Source organism: Anabas testudineus, chromosome 18 (assembly GCF_900324465.2).
Source record: "Anabas testudineus chromosome 18, fAnaTes1.2, whole genome shotgun sequence".
Taxonomy (NCBI): Eukaryota; Metazoa; Chordata; class Actinopteri; order Anabantiformes; family Anabantidae; genus Anabas; species Anabas testudineus.
In genome coordinates, this window is record NC_046627.1 from 19,660,313 (window position 1) to 19,681,661 (window position 21,349).

The following is a 21,349-nucleotide window of genomic DNA, read 5'->3' on the forward strand; positions in this document are numbered from 1 at the left end:
AGGGAGCCTTGCACTCAAATCACAGCGAGTATAAGTCAGGAGGAGAGGAGAGGCAGAAATGCAGATCGGTAAGTCAGATGAGGTTAGCAAATACAAAATATACACAGGAAATATGAATAATAGTATCAGATTATTTACTGCATTTACAATACTTTACACTTAACATTTGCAGATTAATCCTAAAGTATGTTGGCCTGTCCAATGACATGACAATCACTAGTGGTGCAAGGACAAGGAGTCAGTATTTAAATTATATAAAAGGCATACCTTTCTATACTCATGCAATATCAAACCTACCCCAATGTACTTAATGCAAGTGTAAATTGATAAAAGTAACAGTATTCCTTCTCTCAATGGTTCACACCATGGTCCAGACCCCAGGTGTCCTCCTTTTCCACCTCATGCCATAAATCCTCCAACCAGAGCCAGAGTTCTCAGACCTTGGCCTACTATCAGTACTCACAGACACCGGAGAGCTCCCTGTCACCCTGTTCCTCCTCCTGCTGGGATTATGAGCTCCAAAGGCAGACGTCTGAGACTGAAGGCTATTATCAGTGCTCACAGATGTATCCCCAGAGAAAGTACTCTCAACCCCCTGCTCACCAAACCAGCCAGGTTCAGTCATGTCCTCAAAATGAGGTGTCTGAGACAGCAGCCGCTTCCTCCCATGAAAACAGGCACACTCTGACCTTCCAAATACAGAAGAGACTTCCTGATCAGGCTGCTTTTTGGAGAAAGTAAGGATCAAATGAAATACAGTATGCAGAGTATTGTGGAAGTATGTTGTTAATCTTAGCTTTGCATAAAGGAAATCAGTCTGAACTTCAACATGTGATCATGTGCTACTCGATTTGTGCAAAACAGCATTTTAAAATATGCATGCTCATCTTTTTTAATTCTCTCATAGGTCCACCGTAGAAATTGGGCCGTCTTTCAGAAAAACACTATCAGCTGGAAATAATTCTGGCAATCCCGCAGAGATCACACCATTGGTATTAAGGGGAGATCACAAGGCAGGTCTGTGCCAATCTAAAAACCCTCAAGTCATGGGCCAGACTGTGATTGAAACTGGAGAAAAGGACCAAAGAGAAGGAACACTGGTGCAGTGTGAGCCTGCCAAGTTCATTCTGGTTGATACCAATCCTAATAACTTGGCGAGAACCACAGAGGAAAGAGTTGATATGATGGAGATTGGACAGGAAGTGCACACAAAGAGCAGGGCAAAGGCAGACATTATTATAGAGACTGAAGATATAATGGAGACTGAACAACAACATTGTCCTATTGTCCAGACAAGAGAAAACCAATCTGAGTATAAAGCGGTCAGTGACTTACCTGGAGATAGAGAAGATAGAGATGAGTCAGCAGTGGACAGTGAACATGAGAGTCCATCTACAGGTAAGCGCATGATAGGGTTGATGGGCAACAAATATGCTGTTTTCAGAATTCGCCACTAGAGAGTGCTACAATACTTTTCTGTGTCTGATGAGTGTCAGACTCATAATTTAGAACCAGACTGGATACTATAACAGCATAAAAGTATGTAAAGCTACACTTAAGGTCAACTGGGTACAGACCTATATTCAGGGATATGTTGAAATTTGGAACTTTGTAGTTGAACGACAAATAAACTACTTTAATTTGATTAAGACATAAATGTTATTAATTAATTAGACTCAGATTGAAATTGTGTGGACTGTTTTTGTTCCAGTTGCTAGTTTAGAAAGGAAAAAAAACAGTACAAGGGGGTGCTAAATCAGGTTGTGCCAATCTCTTTCCAGTGACTTTCAGCCATTTTTATGTTATCAGAGTGATGGTGATGACAGAGCAGTGCTTTAGAGACTCAGCACTGACAAGGACTGTTATATGCCTGCTCAAATTACAGCTGCAGGATGGGAGTTTGAGTTTTAGCTGCTTAGACAATGCTGAGTCAATTCACATGTACACATCTCCAAACACACACTTGACAAGAAACACACACACAAGTTGTAACAAAAATGTATGGCCTTAGCCAGGATTTATGGTGTTGGCTGACCTTGTCCTATCATACAGTGTTGAGGTTTTATGCACACAATGTGCAAGCTCCCATGTATGCTTAGTCACACACACAACAGAGAAGGTGCAATGACTGAAGACAAGTCTGGAAAAGTGATAAACAGGTATATATATATATATATATATTTGCCTCTTCCCTTCTAGAGGACTTAAGGAGAGAACGTTGTCCCACACCTACGTTGTCCCAGGTGGACAGGCCAAGAGGGCCAGGAATCAAAGTGTCCTGTCATTTTGACAATGTACAAGTGAGTCAAGGATTGTTTACGCACAAATCCTGATGTATCTTTATTTTCTCACTTTGTATGTGTCTTTTTTCTATTCCTCAATAATTAGCACACCAATCTAATTCCTGTATGCAGGGGCAACATCTTGTACAGTATAGTGACAACACACAAGAAATATCCTTAGCTGTCTCAAAATACTGAAGCTTCTATTTGACTTATACACATAGAAATCAATCTAGTTTGTGGGAAACAGTTGCTGACAACTGATAGCTCCCTACTGAGCTGTAAAGTAAAAAAAAGCCCTGACAAAGTAGTCCATGATACACATGGAACAGGAAAAGAAAGAACTTTAAAGGGAAGAGCTGATGGTGTGGGAGAGCAACAGAGAAACACATTCAGTGAGGGGAAAGAAGTGGGAGTATCTGAAAGATGGAGGTGAAGAGGAGAGACAGAAAGTGGTGCAGGACTTCACTGTATTGCTATAATCAGCAGTGAACACACCAATTCATTCTCTTTCTCCTCTCATTCACTCTATTACACTTTCCTCCATCCAGTACTGGGCTGCAGGCCATGGCCTGCCTCGGTTTTCTATCTATATCCTGTAGCACAGCACCCAGGGGGGGTTCATGACTTTGTCAGCAGGAAAACGGGTTGTGTTTACAGGGAAATAAGGAAGACTCTCCTCAGGGAGCTGAGTCACAGTAATTCCTACCTACAGACCCTACTGCACACACTTGGTGCTTTTGCATAAACAGAGATGAGACTTATGAATAATAAAGATGTTTGTAAGACGTTGCCAGAGTGAGGTGACGAGGTGCTTTTGGGATATGGGACTCAAATTTCTACTCATCATGTACTTTCTCAGCTTTTTTCCTCATTTTCCACATCTCGTCTGGCCACTGTTCGTTCACAACATTGCTATAGGTCGATTACCCTGTATGTTGCATTTTTCTCATTTTTAGTTCTCTACATATAGTATAATGTGACAAATTTATTAAATTACATACATATGTAGTAATATATATAATACATACTATATACAAATTTAATTGGTTAGTGTCAAATAATGATTATTGTTTTGCATCCAAAAAAGTGTTTTGTCTTCATGATGAATGAATGAGTTTGTGACCCTGTCCCAGCTTTAGGCAAGCTTGGTAGACAGTCTGAACTGTCTTGTTTCTGTCTGGGACACAGTGCTGAAGGCGCACCAGTCTTGTTTTCTTTTGACTCTCTGAGTTTTTTTTTCTTCTATCTTACCTGTTCACTTTCTCAGCTTTCATTTAGTCTTTCACAAATTCTGCATTATGTAACCAGCTCTAAGCATGAATGGGAATAATCAAATACAGTTTACATTCCTCTTTGTGTTAAAGCTTTCCAAACTGATTTGCTGTTCTGTATTGATCTTCTATGTAACAGAACCATCACAGAAAATGAAAGTCTATTTTCAACTCCCTTTGGATATTGTAGAGTCCTTCTAAATTTATTCTTGCTTCTCCTTTTCTTTTTTGTTTCCCTTGTTCCTGTCTGACTGCATGCTATTTACCATTTTTCTTGTGTAGACCACTAATGGATACATCAGAGGGAGTAGCTCATGTGTGGCAGCAAGCGCTTTAGCTTCTGGACAAAAATCCTCTTTTGTAGAGGACTTAAACTCAACTGCCATAAAACCAAGAGAAAAACTAGAAAACAGCAACTTGTCTGCTTCACAAACTAATTCACATCTTGCTCCTCTGGTTCCCTCGTTCCCACTAAAAAGGAAGCATGAAGTGCTTCAGGACCAAAATATGAACTGTCCTCAAAAAATCCACCTAATCAAACGTCGTTTAAAATGGCAGCCACCTTGTTCCTCACAAGAAAAGCCAGGGGACAGAAAAGTCAGCAAGAGGAGGGCAGCCAAGCCTAAAACCTCTATGCCTGAACACCCAACTATACTCCCAGAACCATATGTGCCAAAGAAAACTCGACAAAAGAGAAGTAATATTGATCACAGGGGCCATGAATTTGCTAGGAGTACTCCCAAACAGAGATCATCTTTTGTAACTTACCAACCACCCAAGCATAAACGAGCCAATTGTGGACCTGACCAAGCCACCAATTTGTCACAGACATCTCATGAAAGGACTAATACTGGTGAACCCCAGCCCCGATCCACCGATAGCTGTCTTACTACAGCCCTGATATGTGACCCTAGAATAAAGGATTCTGGGAAGTTGAACCAGGTCGAGAAGATGCAATTGCTTGAGGAGACCAGGCAGGCCGAGGCACTGGTTCTGACCATGGTGTACAAGGATGGAGCAACTCAGTTAGACCCAGAACAGGTGAGCAGAGATGGCTGCAGGGATTCAGTTTGGTAATGAAAGATTTATTGTATTTCAATAAATGATATGATTTTGCACCTAAAAAGGAATAGAAACTTGCCCTGTGGCTTCCATCTGTCACAGTCGCTATACAATCAGTGTAACCACTTTACTCTTATTGTTAATAGTTCATCAACTGTTTGCTCACGTTACTCTCCCTCTTTGATCTTTGATATAGAAGTTCACTCCTCTGGTGTGTGGTCTCCTTGTACTGATGAAGAATGATCTCGACCGCAGCACACCAGAAGACTCTCTTGGACCAAACGACAGTCTGGTCTACTTCAAACTAGAGCAAATGCCTGTATTGGCCCAACAACACAAACACGAAAGCCAGACACTCTTTACTAGGTGTGTAAGTAAGAGATTGTGAATAGGAAGTGTGAGTTTATATTCCATTTGTGCTTTTAAACTCAAAAAACAGATATGTACAGTATACAGGGCTTTTCAGGTGTGTGCATGTCTGTGTCCCATAGAGATGTGCTACTGCAGGTGCTTTCAAGATCTCAACTGGTGGTGTGCTATAAAGCCAAGGATTTGCTTCGTACAGCTCTGCAGTTTTACAAACAAGACCTCAACTGGAAAGAAGGCATACCATGCACACAAACATGATACTGTAGATGCTGTCATGCTCATGCTTTTTCAAATCAGCACTTGCTTTGTTTTGTGATAGTACAGCAAAAACGTGTGTCGCATTATCAAACACTGGCTGTTAAAAGGTTGTAGTTTCTCTCTTTGTTACATCCAGTGCAAGCTGACCATCTCTTATGTACATACTGTGGATCATATTCAATTTGAAGGGATTACTTCTTTTTCCAGTGGCAGGCTGTCATATCCATGACCCACAGGTGTCAGGGTGGCTTCTGGATCCTGCAGATCCATCCTCTTGTTACCAGGGTCTTCTCATGAAACACTGCAAAAGACCTCATAAAACACCTGTTTTAGGTACCAAAAAGGTTAGTTAAAATGTGAATTTATTGAGCCATCAGGGTCACTTACACTTCTTGCATGTGGGATTCAGAGTTTTTAAGAACACGGTGGTCTGAGCAAAGGCCATCTGTTTCAAGGACACAACTAATCAAAACTTCAACTCTGTATCCTGGATAACAGTTGCTGATATTTAAGGAAGTCCTTGTTCATATAAAGAAATAGAGGCTTCTGACAAAGTTCATTTAACATCTTCTACCCTGATGAAAATTGACCGCAGTATTTTATCATCATGTTACTTTTATTCATCCAGGATTCCCAGCTCATCTCAGATCTCTCTTTGCTGTACTGGCTGAACAATGAGTTATGCACTAAACTACAGGTTTGCAGATGCACCCACACATACACACAAGTGTAATCTCAGTAGACACAAATTGCCTGACTGACTCTTTGTGTGTCCAGGCACAGGGGCTGTGGGAGCTTTACTCACACATAGAGCTGAAAATGATTCCTGTCTTAGCAGGTGATGGCCACTTTACATCTTTACATTCCTTCATTAATACTGTACTATATTTTTTCATTCTTAGAGGCTTCAGGCAGTGGTATGAAATGATAATAAATCTAATGCAATGCATTTGTGGCAAAAACATCCCTGGCTAATCAAATAAAGCTCAAATTGGATCTGCTTTATATCAGAGCATACAGCATTGGCTGATTAAATCTTTGATTTATATATGAACTTAAGTTGCTGGGGTAGCTGAAGTTATAGCTCAGATGTAATGATAGATGTCTAAATATTGTCAATGCTCTCTGTTCTTTTCTATTCATCTGTGTTGAATCCTACTGTAAATCATGTTTCTACCCTAGCAGTAACCCTATTTGAGTATTTATCCTATTGTCAATAGCTCACTGTTGAAGGTCTTGTATATTACTCAGCGTTGCTTGTCTTGTTTCAGCCATGGAGGGCCATTGCATCCATGTGGACAAAGAAGCACTGAAGAGAACTTCAGACCTCCTGGGGGTAAGACAAGAGGGCAGGAAAATAAATCTTTATGTTAAAGTGAATGTTATGGCTAGTGTATTATAAAGTTTCTCAATCAGCTTTATTAATTAAATAAAGCAGAACAGTTTGTCTCAAAGTTGTTGTTTGTTGGCAGAGCAGACAAAGTTATCTACAACAGCCAGCAGTTATCAGCATTTCCCTCATGGTCAATGCCAATTTCCCACCTGAAAGCAGCAGTGGAGCAGCATACACAAATTTTGCAATGTGTATTTAGTGTTAGACATGCTAATTTTAGACAAGTCATTTAGTTATATTTCAATGCCTTGTTTTAAGTAAGAACTGCAACAGCACAGGACTGAACAATTCACAAACAAGATTGCTATTTCAATTCATGTTCACAGACGTATGGACTTTTAGGGAATCTATAATAACATCCTTGTGTGTACTGAATTTCAAACTAACATTGGTATGTGACTGCCCCAACACAGTGCATTAGACAGCTGCTGTATTAACACAAGCAAAACAGTGGAGGACAATGGGAAACTGGTGGGACCTTATGAAAACAGTGCAGGAATGAAAGAAAAATAACATTTTTCTTCCTCTTTTCATCGGTAGGATTTGTGAAATGGTGGATGAACATACTCCCGAGACCTGTCCTGTTTGAATGCACATAAAAAACTATTCTGGAGACACATTTGAGAGTGATCATAGAAACACAAAGACAGACATACATACACATACAGTATGGCCTCAGCGGTCCACTCACAATGATAATCAGTTTTACAGGCAGTCATAAAGACACCCACACAGACGCACTTGCTTAAACCCTCTTACAACTCTTGCTAGTGCCAGCAGCAGTGTTGTTGTGGAGAGAGAGTCTTGGTATCTTGCCGTGTTACTAAATATAGGATTGAGAGTCTGTCTTTTTCCTTCAAGGGCCTGTGCTGCAGGAAGGTCCATCACTGTCTGTCTCTGCCATCAAAGCACACCGATGCACCAAACCTTTTGTAGAATTTTGTGTACATGCATGTGTATTTGTTTTTGTAATATGTGCTTGTTAGTGCAGTCATGCATGTCCCCACTCTGTAAACGTTGGATTTCTGTTTAGCTGAGCTGTCAAGTTCACTGGTCTGAACACCAGAGGATCCCCCTGTCTGTCAGGCTGCATCTTACAAATATCCTCACATGGTCTTTCGTCTTTTCAATGAGCATTATTAAAATTCAGTCAGACAAATGCCACAACTAACCAAATATTACTAATATAACTCATTAAACTGTTGTCACGTCATATGTCACGTTTAAAGCAGATTAGACATCCTTTCCTAAACATATATCAGAAAAGTTACGTGCAATGACTAATTTTGATGCAATCATCCAGAATTTTGCACTATAGTATCACTTCTCTGCTACCCGCTCTGTGTGTGTGTGTGTGTGTGTGTGTGTGTGTGTCATACACAGTACTAAGAGCATCTAATATTGATGAGGCAGTCTGGAGCCTGCCCTGGGCAGTGAGTGAGTGAGCAAGCAAGAGAAAAGATCATATTTTAGGATTTAGGCACATGTCTGCCAGCTCCTCTACTTTTCCCACTTCTCCTTCTCTTTCATTCTGTCTTTTTATCTTACTGCTTCTATTTCCCCACGTCTACCTCCTTCATTGCTATTTTTTATTTATCATTTCTCCCACCTCTACCCATTATCCTTCCACGTTTTGTCTTCCCATCTCACTTGTCTGAATGATGTCTGTTTGTTTCTAATGCCATTTTCTATCAAGGTACAGCCTCAGTCTTTCCCGCTCAGGTTTAGTTTTTTTTTGTTCCTACATCCCATCTGCCCACTTTTTAAAAATCTTTTGTTTCTTTTAATTTATCTACATTTAAATTTTTCGTGGCCCATTTAGTTACACACTTTGTCTGTCCCTCCTTAATCTGTCACAGTTTTTCTCTTTCTGTCTGTGTCTCATTTCATCACCCCACCCCGTCCTCTCGCCTCCCATTTGTTGTTCTATTCTTGTCCCCATTTCTCTTACCTCATTCTCTTGTTTGGCTGTCACGTCGGTAAGAAGTGTTTTCTACCTCAGTTAGACTGGTAATGAGCTGCTGTGTGGGTGTCACCCCCAGTTATAAAAAATGAAAAATAAGTTCATGTTTGTGCTTATTCTTGTGTGACGTTTTTACTGTTCTTCATCTTACTCATTTACTTTTCATCATTATATCTGTTTCTCTGGGACTTCTCTTTTGATCATACATTCTCTTTCCTTCTCCCTCTTTCTAGCATTTTTGTTCTCTCCACTTCCTGTGTTCTCGTGTTAGCTATCCTGAGAAATAGAGTTTTTTTTTGTATTTAAATTGATTATCACAGCAGTCATTACAGTCTGTTTGGTGCTCCTTATGTTAGATTGCATACTGTTTATTTGTGTGAAAGTTTCTGTTGTTGGTTGTATCCATATCCTTAATATAGCAGCATGATTTGCATTTCATCATTGGAAGAAGAGAGAAATTGAGAAAGTACAAGTTTCTAAATACACACATTAGAGGAAATATAAGAAATATGAGTTCCCTCCTTTAAATAACCTCCATAGCCTTACTGCAGGGTTCATATTTAGGTCTGGAAAAATATATGATAATTTACTTACCTTGATATTGCTTGGGCAAGCTATCATTCACAAGGCATCAGAACTGTGTTTCCCATTATAGTAAAGTCACTCTTGTTAAAAATACACTTCTGTCACCAACATTTTATTTGGTCTTACCTACTGAGTGATAGACTAGCTACGTGGAAGAGGTCTGACAGAGATTTGCAATGTTGTACTGGAATAAAATGTTCTAACTTTCTTTTACATTATCTGCAAAGTTCAGAATATATGGTAGTTTCCTAGATCCAGTTAGTATAGTAGTAAGCAAGTGCTGGTAGGCTAATAGTTATTGTTGTTCAAGTATAAAATTACCTATAAAATTACTTTCTCACTTGCTCTTTCAGGCTAAAATGAAGCAATTGGAGCAGGAGGCCCATCAAGCAGCTGGACAAATGTTTCTGATCACCAGCAACTCTCAGTTAAGAATGGTGTGTATCAAATCTCCTAATACTATATTGCAATGTTGCAAAATCTTGATTCTGGGAAAGGTGAGAAATGTTTACTTGTCTTTTTATATTGTGTATGTTTGCTATGTTTGCGCACATGTATCTACGTGAGTACTTTTAATTAATGTGTGTCTGTTACAGTTAGAAAGATTTGTGCATATTTTGGATTTACAATGTTTGAAGGTTCTGTTTGAGAAGCTGCGCCTCCATGAGCACTGCAAGAACAAGAAACTTCCCAAGACCATCAACAAACAGCATCAGTCAACATCAGAAGCTACAGTATGGAGTACACAGACACATAAACACAGACTGATAAGTCAGTTTGATCCTCAAATCTTCTTCAGATTAGTCTTTTTTTGAAGTTTCAGTATGCACACTGATAACTGACGAAGGCAAATACATAAACACACACTGTCACATGTTTGCTACTTAATTTTGATAAACAGTCATCAAATATAGTCAGTCCACAAATCAGCAGGTAGACAGGGATCTTGCCAACCTACACTGTAGCTTACATTAAATATTTGCGTGCTGAAAACTTGGGTTGGCTTTACTCATATACAATTTTTCTTATCTCTATCTTTTTCCTCTGTATTATTCTTTGGCAGTTGTTGCAGCTTCAGGACCTGCATCCTCTGCCAAAGGTTGTTCTAGAGTACAGACAGGTCAGCCATGTTCTCATCTGCTTTATATTTGAGCTTGTCAAAACAATGTTTTAGTAAATGGTTTCCTTTGCTCAATGAAGCTGCAGTGGCAATTTCACGTGGCAAATTGTTGGTAACACGCACTGGCTAAGGAGAAAGTGCTACCTCAAAGTGCTTAGCGTTCTCAAAGTGATACTTTTGTTTTCACTGTAAAAATGTCTCTGTTAAAATCCCAGGTTCATAAGATCAAGTCCACCTTCGTTGATGGGATTCTCTCATGCATGGGGAGCAAGGTGAGCCTACAACTGGTTTCATTTAAATATAAATCAAAACTGTCTACAAAGTACAATTATAATAACACATTTCTGTTATTAGTCTCATAAACATGAGGTAACTTTCTTGTTCTTACTCTGACATGGACTTTTCTCCCTCAGGCTGGAACAAATAAAAATAAAACAGACTTCGAATTCAAAAGCTGAGAGATTGCTGCAGGCTACTATGACTCAAACAAAGTTTTTATTTCCCATTGTTTGGTTTTGCACCAGATCTATGCTTGTATACTACCAAACACATCTTGTTTCTCCTTCTTCAAATGGGAATATCAGTAATAATAATAATACTCAGTAATAATACTCAGTACTCCAACTTACAGTACAGTGCAATTATGTAGGTTATTCACAAAGTAGTTGTTTGCACAACTACAGTACAACTGCAACAGAGTGACGTGGCTTGGTTGCACTACTTCTGCTCCAGCTAGTACTCAGCTTTTTCTCTAGTAACATAAGAATGAAATGTCATCTGTGCTGATCTCTTCACACTGTTGGCCCTGTTTACTGCCACTGCTGTTTGAAATTGGCAGAGCAAAGATGGAGGTCTGTGTCTGCATTCCTCTCCACATGGGCTTCATTTAGTTGTGTATGGGTGCAGCAGCTTGTGTTTGTCACTCTGTGGTTACTCATCTCTAAAAATGAGTCTGTCTCTGCAGTCAACAATCCCAGCAAGAGCAGGATGCTGCTGAATGATGCTGAATCAAGATTTGTAGTTTTATAAAATATTCAGTCCACACTATAGGTGGGTAATATATTCTCTGAGAAAAAACAGCATCTATAAAGTGAATATAATAGTAAAGTTGATGCATATACCGTTTATGTCAGTTAACCAGAAAACATTTGGAAAGGGTAATTTAATTTATAGCTACTACTACAGCCACAATGGGACAATTCAACCACAAGGGGGCACAATCCAGTGTCATCTTGAGCCAGTACCAAGCCTGGATAAATGCATAGGGTTGTGAATGCAAATCATCAACATGACTTCCATACTGGATCGGTTGTGGCCTTGGTTAACATATCGCCACTGGTGCTGTTGACCTACAGGGTCCTGGTGGACACTGGGCTACTGTTGGTTGAAGAAGGAAAGAAGGAAGATATGTTCGTAGGCAGAGAGAGAAGAGGAAAAGCAAGAGTGTAGGACTGATAGTAGGGACTGAATGTTGGGACCGTGACAGGGAAGGATGGGTAAAGAAATGGATTAGGAATTATTCTGAAAGAGAAGTTTGTCAGGGATGTTGTGAAGGTGAAAAGAGAATCAGATAGGGTGATGGCTGAAGCTGGAAATTGAAGGTGTGATGTTCAATGTTGTTGTTAGTGGTTATTTCCCACAAGCAGGATATGAGTTAGAGGAAAAGGAGAGATTCTGGAGTTAGATGAGGTGAGAGAGTGATGACTGGTGCAGATTTCAATGGACATGTTGGTAAAGGGAACAGAGGTGATGAGATTATGATGGGCAGGTTTGGTCTTTAGGACAGGAATGCAGAAGGACAGATAGTGGTAGACTTTGCAAAAAGGATGAAAATGGCTGTAGTGAATACTTTCTTCTAGAAGGGACGTGTAAGAGTGGCGGTAGAAGGACTGAGGTGGACTACATCTTGTGTCGACCGTGTAATCTGAAAGAGATCAGTGACTGCAAAGTATTGGTAGGGGAGAGTGTAGCCAGACAACATAGGATGGTTGTGTGAAATATGATAATGGTGGTGAGTAAGATGAAGAGAACTAAGGCACTAAGGACTAAGGAAGAATGGTGTGTAGTTTTCAGGGAGGTGAGACAAGCTCTGGCTGGTCAGAAGGTGTTTTCATATGACTTGACAACTACAGCTAATGTGATCAGTGAGACAACTAGGAGGGTACTTGGTGTGTCACCAGGCAGTGATGGCCATTTGTGAGGTGCAATATGGTTTCATGCCTAGAAAAAGTACAGAGATGGGCAAAGGGAGCTGCATTGTCTCTTCGGAGATCTAGAAAGTGTATGACAGGGTGCCGAGAGAGGAGCTGTGGTATTGTATAAGGAAGTCTGGAGTCGGCTCTGAGCCCCTTCTCGTTTGCTGTGGTGATGGACAGGCTGACAGATGAGGTTAGACAGAAATCTCCGTGGACTATGATGTTTGCAGATGACATTGTGATCTGTGACGAGAGCAGGGAGCAGGTGGAGGAAAATCCAGAGAGGTGGAGGTGTGCTCTGGAAAGCAGAGGAATGAAGATTAGCCGCAGCAAAACAGAATACATGTGTGAATGAGAGGCAGCCAAGTGAAACGGTGAGGTTACAGGGAGCAGAGGAAAAGAAGGTGCAGGACTTACGGTCAGTGGTTCAGAGCAACTGAGCTCTTGGTTGGCCCAAAAGCATCAAAGTGATGATGGCAATGAGTCCTGCAGCTGTTATTTTCATTACATGAGTGTGTTATATCGAAATATTACGGATCACATAGCTGAGCAATTGAAATGTATTTTAACACTGTCACTGTCATAAACATGGGAATTATAAAATTATTTTTGCCTGAAGCTGTTTTAGGTTGTTGGATGTCCTGGTTGACTTTTATCTGTGTAGCTAATTATTTTTTCTCTGTATTGATCCTTGATCTCAACTCATCAGAGCTACATTTCCTCCACATGGTACCAGACATGTGTTGTGACTGGGAGAATCTCAGCGAAACACCCAGTAAGTATAACCTGATTACCATGACTACATATCCTCTGTGTTTTGATATTGTTTCTTTTCTTTTAAAATCTTGTGTTTCTTAAATGAATGTGGCTCAGGCCCCGGCTACACTAACTCAACACCGCTATCTGCAGACTGAAACTGGAGTAACGGTGGTTCTGTTTGTCATACTATAGGTTAAGTTTGTGCCTTGTACGTGGAATAATGAAAAACATTATAGTAAATTACAATAATAGAAACAAAAGTAACACTATAAGGCACTTGCATTTAAATGCTTTACTTCTTATTGAAACTATTTGTGTTTCATTGTGTTAAAACAATAAGTAAATATACTATTAAAATTTATAGTAATTCACATACTATGAAAAAGCTATTGAATAAGAGTGAATATGTTGAATGATACGTTTGGTGCAGACTTTCAGTATTTAACATTTTCCATGATCAGGGCCAGAAAGCCCTTTGATGTTTCACACGTTGCATATTTTTATGCATTTGTGTCCAATGCTTATGTTCATTCGCTGTATTAATGTGTTTGTACAGTACTGTTGTTATATTTCAAGGAGAGCAGACCAGCGATAAAAACACCAAAATGAATATGACTCTGTGCATTTCAGACAGACTATAACTCTGACTAATAGAGAGGGCTGCACTATTATTTCCCTGACTCTATTAGTCAGGGAAATAATCCTACTGAAATATTCATAGTACCTTGGGCACATGTGTATTGTACACTAAGAATAGGTAAGGCACAATGAGAGAGGCTTAGGTATTTTCAGAATTTTTATTTTCTGATTTTTCAGACTTCCTAAGCTTTATGATAACTGCCAATAAAGGCTTACCATAACAAGTATAATAATAAATGTTTTGACACTAATGATTTGCCTCATATGTGAGTAAACATACTATTATACTTCCCTTTTCTATGATGTGTGATGCACAGTATCTTTCACTGGTAGCAGATGTAGTGACTTCACTTATTGATGTCTCTTAAATGACACCATTTGCTCACATAACCGGTTTATTCTAATACTGCAGAATAAATTATACTAATCTCATATTGTTGTAGTTGACTGTTCTGTAATGGCTCAGAATGAAAAACAGCAAGCAATAAACACAAACAAGAAAAAAATTAGAAGATTCTTCAATTATAAAAATAATTACACCATTCATAGTGTAACATGCTTAAGCTTTTTTGCCTTGGCAGGATGAAGCCAGTGCAAATAAAATGTGTGAATTATATTATTATGACTCAAATTTCTGATTATTTTGGTTATTGTTTGTTTTAAGCCTGAAACATTAAAAAGACGTTTTGCTATCTTTACCAGCCATCAATAAGAGATCCAGACAGTTCGATGACAATCCTACATAGAGAGCAGTTTAAAAAAAGCCTTTAAATAATGAATAATTAAAAAAAGTCCCCAGAGGAGGATGTGTAAGACGCATTTCTTAAAATCTTCCGTTTAGTTTTTATCAGAATATGAAGAGAAGTTTCAACCTAAGTAGTAAGTCAGAACAGAGAAGAGCCATCAAAAATCATTTCATTTATTTCCTATTGTTAATTGAAGACGTACACACCAGCATCACATTTAGTTTCTTCGTAAAGGAAAAGTTTGTATGGTTGTTAGAAGTTGCGGGGGGAAAAGTAACTTGTTCTGCCACCACTCTGCGCACACATACAGGTCATATACATGTACACACCCATGTTCAAATGAGGGCTGTTGCAGAGGGGTTTAGCTTTAATCTGGTGTAAGCTTAATCAAGGTTAAACCAGACTGCATTAATAAGGGGGGCCTGTATTAAATCAGGACAGCCATAACACTGGTGCTTCCCTCTCGTTTTCTTTTACCTCCACTGGTGTTTAAATATCTTGTTTTCTTTCTCAATTAAATCACTTATCTTATCTTATCTTATCTTATCTTATCTTATCTTATCTTATCTTATCTTATCTTATCTTATCTTATCTTATCTCATCTTATCTTAAATCTTCTTTCAAATCTTCTTTCTCTTCTGTTTGTCCCCTCTTTGTCTTTGTGGTTCCTCCTTTTCTACATTTTCTTTTACTCTTTCAACTCAAAAACAACTATCACACACTGTTAACACCCTTAACAGTGTGTGATAGTGAAACCAATAGGAGCAAAAGGATCTGAAAATCTGATTATTTTCTTGATATTTCTTAAGTTTCTGTCTTTACCAGTGTCTTTTTGGGTACATTTTTTAATTTTTAATTTAGCTGAGGGAGTTTATAGATTTTGCAAATATGTAGTACAATTTTGTTCCTGATTTGTTCTTTTTTGTGGTGTAGGAAAATAATATTAAATGGCAAGTACTGCTTTATTGTTTGTGCGTATTGTCCTATGATTGTGCAATTTTATCTCCTCCCAAACTGCCAACTGAGCTTTGTTTAGGGCTTGTCAAACAGTTTTGTGTTCATTTAATATTGCTGAACATTTAGTCAAGTGTTTTGCACTTACAGAAAGTCCTCCCAAGGCTGATCCAGCAATTCACTGTGTGTGTTTTGTTCTGTGCTAACTTGCGGGCAGATTGTTCAATACAAATCCAACTGTAGCTATACTTTCTATTGGATTTTGTGTGTTGTGTGTGAGAGAAAGAGAGACTTTATTTTTCTTGCCTACCTATCAAAATAATGATTATAAAAGCTAATAAAGCAGCCACTCTAATTTGTTAACTAAGCTATACTAAAAGTATATCAGCAATATGTATAAATTGATGTCATAATAGATGTGATTATAAAATGCAAGAATATGATATTCTATTTTTATTCACCTGTGTTTTATGTTTGCCCCTTTGGTTAGAAGACATTGTGTTCTGATAAATATGGGCTTTTGGGGAAAAGTTGCTGGTGCTTAGAGAAAATGTTAAATTGACAGGAACAGTGCCACTGGAGTCCCATATGTGTCCTAGTATATTAACCAAATAGCCATGGCCACGGTTAGATAAACTGTCTTTATACAACACTGTTGTCAGCATTCAGAGGGACAACTGATGGTGGGAAACTGCTTCCACTCCACATCTTAGTGCCCTTCAGTCAGTCACCTTATCATTGATAGCCTAGTTGTGGGTTTTGTGGTCATGTGATCTCTCTCCATGTTGAGCAGATGGATTTTGTTTGTGGTTGCTGTGTAAATGGGGATAATTTAGTACTGTGTCTATATAGACGTGCATGTGTATGAGTTGCATTTGTGCTCTGTGGTTAGTCATTAAATTGGAGCAGTGTGATTAAATTACCCCACTCCAGCACTGTCACCCCCATCTGTTTAACAAGGCAGTAGTCCTGTGAGACTCTGTCTCTGTCTCTTTGTGGGCTACATTTACATTCATGAAAGCACACATAAAATTTACAGTGCACATTTCATTCAATTTGTGCTCATATATGTTAGAAGGTAGATTTCATTGGAATTTGCCCTTGAAGTGCAGCTCAAGGTGAACATCTTCTGTCAGTGACCACCAGATGTTTTAAGTCATACATTTAACTAACTTTTAACTGTATCCATTTCTGCCGAGCATGTGCAAAGTGTTAGCTATATCTTAGCTATATCATGTCTAATGCAGTACAATTCAACAGCAGGACAAACTACATCCTCCACAATGATCATACAGTGGAATCAACTCATCTCAAACAATTTCAACACAAACTTAACATCATCCCCTTCTAAAAGGAGGATTGATTGCAGTACTGAAACTCCTCACCTCTCTACCGTTGATAGATTCACAGGTAGAGGGAGGGGCCTGGTTTGGGAGTGTTGGTGATGCTGTTTCAGACAGTCCACCTGAACTTCCTCAGTTTTAAGATATTATGTGGCAAACTAGATAAAGCATTTCCTGAAGAAAATGCACTGTGAATGCTGAAACGCTGAATCGATTCATGAAGAACTGCTGAAAGTTGATGAAGAGAAACAGGAAGTGTTTTAACAGAGATAAACATATGAAGAAGAAGATAAAACAGCTGAATGTTAAGTTAAAAAAGCTGAAATAGATTTGATGAAGTTGATAAAACATAGCTGAATTTATCTAAAATAGTTAATGGTAAAGTTAAATGTTTAGTTAAAAAGCTGAAATAGATTTGTTAAAGTTAATAAAACATAGCTGAATTTATGTAAACAGTTAAAGGTAAAGTTAAATGTTAAGTTAAAAAAGCTGAAATAAATTTGCTAAAGTTGATAAAACATAGCTGAATTTATCTAAACAGTAAAATATAACAGTTAAAGTTAAAGGTAAAGTTAAATGTTTAGTTAAAAAAGCTGAAATAAATTTGCTGAAGTTGATAAAACATAGCTGAATTTATCTAAACAGTTAAATTTAAAGTTAAATGTTTAGTTAAAAAAGCTGAAATAAATTTGCTGAAGTTGATAAAACATAGCTGAATTTATCTAAACAGTAATTTAGATAAAGACTGAAACGTTTTAAAACGCTGCTGAAATTAGCTGAAGAGAAACAGGAAGTGTTTTAACAGAGATAAACATATGAAGAAGAAGCTAAAACAGCTGAATGTTAAGTTAAAAAAAGCTGAAAACGATTTGCTAAAGTTGATAAAACATAGCTGAATTTATCTAAAATAGTTAAAAAGTTAAAAGAATAATTACAGTTTTTGTTAAAAAGAGTTGAAAGTAGAAGAAACTGAAGCAGGTTAGCAAAGAGCCGCTAGCATAAACATGCTAACTACACACGAGCCTGTACAAGTGTCTGACGCTCATTTATAAACAGCCCTGATCACGTGACCCGACACAGCCGTTGCCAGGGAGACTGTAGGGGAGAGGCGGGAAACTTCAACTGCCAAGATTTTCACTCGTGAAAACTGATTTGGAGCCCTTACAAACAGGCTTTTTACAGCAAAACTACGACAGATATCGTCATTAAAAGTGAATTACGAGAGAGCCAAGACTTTAATGAACCACTAGTGTGAATTTTATGCTTGAGGACTGAAAATTGTGGTCACAGGAGCGAGAGATCCAAGTGCAACCTTCAGCTTGTCGGACAGAATCTCAGACCGAATTTAACATTGGCGCTAATGGAGAGCGGAGGGGGACTCCCGTCACTCTGAGGCTCACAGAGAAAAAACGATTTGTCTCAGAGCTTAGATAAATAGCTTATCAGAATCAGGACAAGTATTCCTACATTGTTGTGAAGAAATTATTCAGATAGAGTGAAAATTGCGGTCGTGCTGACAGTTTATTGAGAAAGATTTCGGTTCACAAAAATCGGCCTCTCCACTCTAAGCTGTGACGTCATCCACTCTAGCTGCACCAACGTTCCATCATTCACTCCCATTATAAAGTCCAAAATCAGCCAAAAACATCAAGTCACAAAAACTGAAATTATGAAAAAACTATAAAAGATATTAAAAAACTGAATGGAAGATTAAAAGAGCTGAAGTAGCTGAACATTTTGATACCTGAATGATTTCTGTAGCTGAAAGTATGCTGAAGTAGTTAAAGCTGAAAGAAGAAGAAGTTGAAGAGTTGCTGAAGAGACTCTCCCATAGGAATCCATTATAAAAAATAGTTATTAAAAGTTAAATATTTTAAAAAGTATAAAAGTTATAAAAATTCTGAATGGAAGCACACTTCTCCTTAAAAAGCTGAACATTTTGATACCTGAACGGTTTCTGTAGCTCAAAGTATGAAGGAGTAGTTAGAGTCCAAAAAACGTACGGAAGAATAATATATAATAATATATAATATATAATAATAAAGATTACAATAACAATACTGTGAATGCTCAACAGCATTCACAGTGATAAGGCTGTTCATACAGTTATCTTGCACTTTAGTACTGTAGCTTGTTGCAGTCAATAGAGGATGGAAGAAAAGATGCCTCATCAGATGTGCTAATCTCTCTTATCTCTTCACGTATCAATATCCTAGGTACTCAGAACAAATGAAATAATGTTTCATACTTGCAAACTCTAGGTAAATTGTTACTAACTTCATTTGCACTTATTTCATTCTAATGTTTTGTGTTACTTAAAATGATGATGAAAAGAATATGGGGGTCATATTTACAAGTCACACTGGTGTGCTTAGTTGTTTGGTTTGGTCACACAATCTCCAAAAATAGTCACTAAATGCTTACACTGTAAACAGTTGCAGTCATGAGCCCCAGCTCTATAATTTAAGTAATATTTGTTTATTTTAGGGAAACTGGATTCATTTAGCTTCTTGGCCTTGTACACACAAGCATGAGTATAGGTGTTTGCAGACACACACAGATTAAACCAGGTCTCTACATTTGAATCATGGTCTACATATTCACTATGCCCCTGTGGTGCCACAAAGTAAACAGAAGACATCATTGTTTTTAAATAAAAGGACAGGTTGAACTTATCAGAGAATGGGATCTAAATCAGAATTGCAAGCAATACCAAAATGTACAGTATAAGCATGATTGGAATAATGTGCAAATCCACTGCTACTGTACTTACTATGACGCTGTCATTACCTCTCACTAAGTGATTGTTTAGTTATCTTCATCCTATCTGCAAATTAATCATGAATATGTCAACCAGTGCTAATCTAAAAACATGAATCACTGGGTCAACAGGGCTAACGGGTGCTTTGGCAACAAGTGTCATGCTCTTGTGGGGCCCATGCAGACACACTGGAGGACCAATAAGAGGCTAGTGCAGGATCATTATTAGGCCACTATGCACCCATATTGGGACATGAAGGAGGCGTAATAGGATACAAACAGTGTGTTGTTATGGAGAATAAGAAATGATGCTGTGAGTAGTGGAGAGACATCATGGAAAACAAGCACATCTCCACGATTAAGTGGCCCATTCAGAGTCAATGAGCCCACAAGAGAAAAACACAAGCACAGAATGCGTGTTGGTGTGTTTGCCAGTCTTTGGTCATACTTTTGAATGTCTGTGTGTGTATGTTCTGTGTCTAACAGCTTAAAAATATTTATGTTTTGTGTGTTTTAATGTGCACAACAAAGCTCTGTAAATTTCACACACGTTGATCTATTTGGGGGAGGAACAAGTACAAAAACAACAATTTAATTACCCCCTTTATGCCAATTCTACTACATCTGTGTGTGTGCATTGTAATGTGCTGTACACAATACATTACTGCTCGCTTGTAATGGGCTGTAGTGTTTGTCTTAGCTCCTGTACTTTGAGCACAAAATAAATGTAGTACAGAGCTATGAGTATGCGGCTCTCTGCGGGCTTTCAGTCTGACTCCCACAGTGTCCACTAATGAACTGGTTCTCTGTTCTTCATGGCACAGTAAGGGTGATAATGACTTAGAGCACACATAGAGCAGTTGTGTTCATTTACATTTATATATTAGGATGCATGTATTGCTATTGAAGTGTTCAAATGTGTGAAGCAGTGTGGCTCGACAGATTTTGAAAATGTAGTCTTTTGATCAGCTTCAGATTTTTTGAAACAGATCATACAGATCTTATATGATCTATAGACACGGTACAAGTTCCTCTGATAGATACTTGCTCTTACATTCTTTTATGAAATTAATATTTCTGGTCACTACCTCATTTATTTTGCACGGGAAGAAGTTGTGGAAGCACAACATGCTATATTGTATTATATATTTTAGAATGACAGGCACTTAGGGTGGAGGTTTGACTGTTTAAACTGTACAATCAGCAATTTACAATGAGTAAACGATTACATTTTTTGTCTCATTTATCTTTTCTCTCTCATCTCAATTGCAATAACACATGAACAGTAGTTATGCTGCATCACTGTTATTTACTTACATTTTATGAAGTTTTTTAATTTGTTCTCTCTTTTATTTCTTGATCTCTGTTCTTCTTTTCTTCCTTCATTCACATCTTATTCATTTGTATCTTCCTTTTTTTCCTGCTCATCTCTCCTTGTTCACATCTGACTTTCTCTTCAGTTCTTTTGCAACAATAATTAGCAATCAGAATAAGCTATTAGCAGTAATTAGAGAGTTGGGTCTATTTTTGTTTTCCCTGTTCTTTTATACCTTGATGCATCTTTTCTACAAACCATTATTCAAGATTGTTGTGACATAGCATTGCATATGTGCTTTAGATGAGTTGTAAGGTTCTCATTTGTGTCAT

The 21,349-nt window shown here is 38.2% G+C and overlaps 1 protein-coding gene across 1 annotated transcript in view; it reads left to right on the forward strand.

Moving 5' to 3' along the window:
* Positions 1-281: 281 nt before the first annotated feature.
* Positions 282-21,349, forward strand: part of poln (polymerase (DNA directed) nu) — a 43,529-nt gene continuing 22,461 nt past the window's right edge. The window contains exons 1-15 of the mRNA XM_026353520.1: positions 282-737; positions 908-1,398; positions 2,200-2,300; positions 3,839-4,597; positions 4,815-4,984; positions 5,110-5,222; positions 5,453-5,589; positions 5,874-5,942; positions 6,023-6,083; positions 6,517-6,581; positions 9,540-9,623; positions 9,825-9,920; positions 10,250-10,306; positions 10,522-10,578; positions 13,211-13,276. Of these exons, the coding sequence (XP_026209305.1) occupies positions 565-737; positions 908-1,398; positions 2,200-2,300; positions 3,839-4,597; positions 4,815-4,984; positions 5,110-5,222; positions 5,453-5,589; positions 5,874-5,942; positions 6,023-6,083; positions 6,517-6,581; positions 9,540-9,623; positions 9,825-9,920; positions 10,250-10,306; positions 10,522-10,578; positions 13,211-13,276 (2,499 nt within the window). The 5' untranslated portion in view covers positions 282-564. The remainder of the gene's footprint in view (positions 738-907; positions 1,399-2,199; positions 2,301-3,838; positions 4,598-4,814; positions 4,985-5,109; positions 5,223-5,452; positions 5,590-5,873; positions 5,943-6,022; positions 6,084-6,516; positions 6,582-9,539; positions 9,624-9,824; positions 9,921-10,249; positions 10,307-10,521; positions 10,579-13,210; positions 13,277-21,349) is intronic.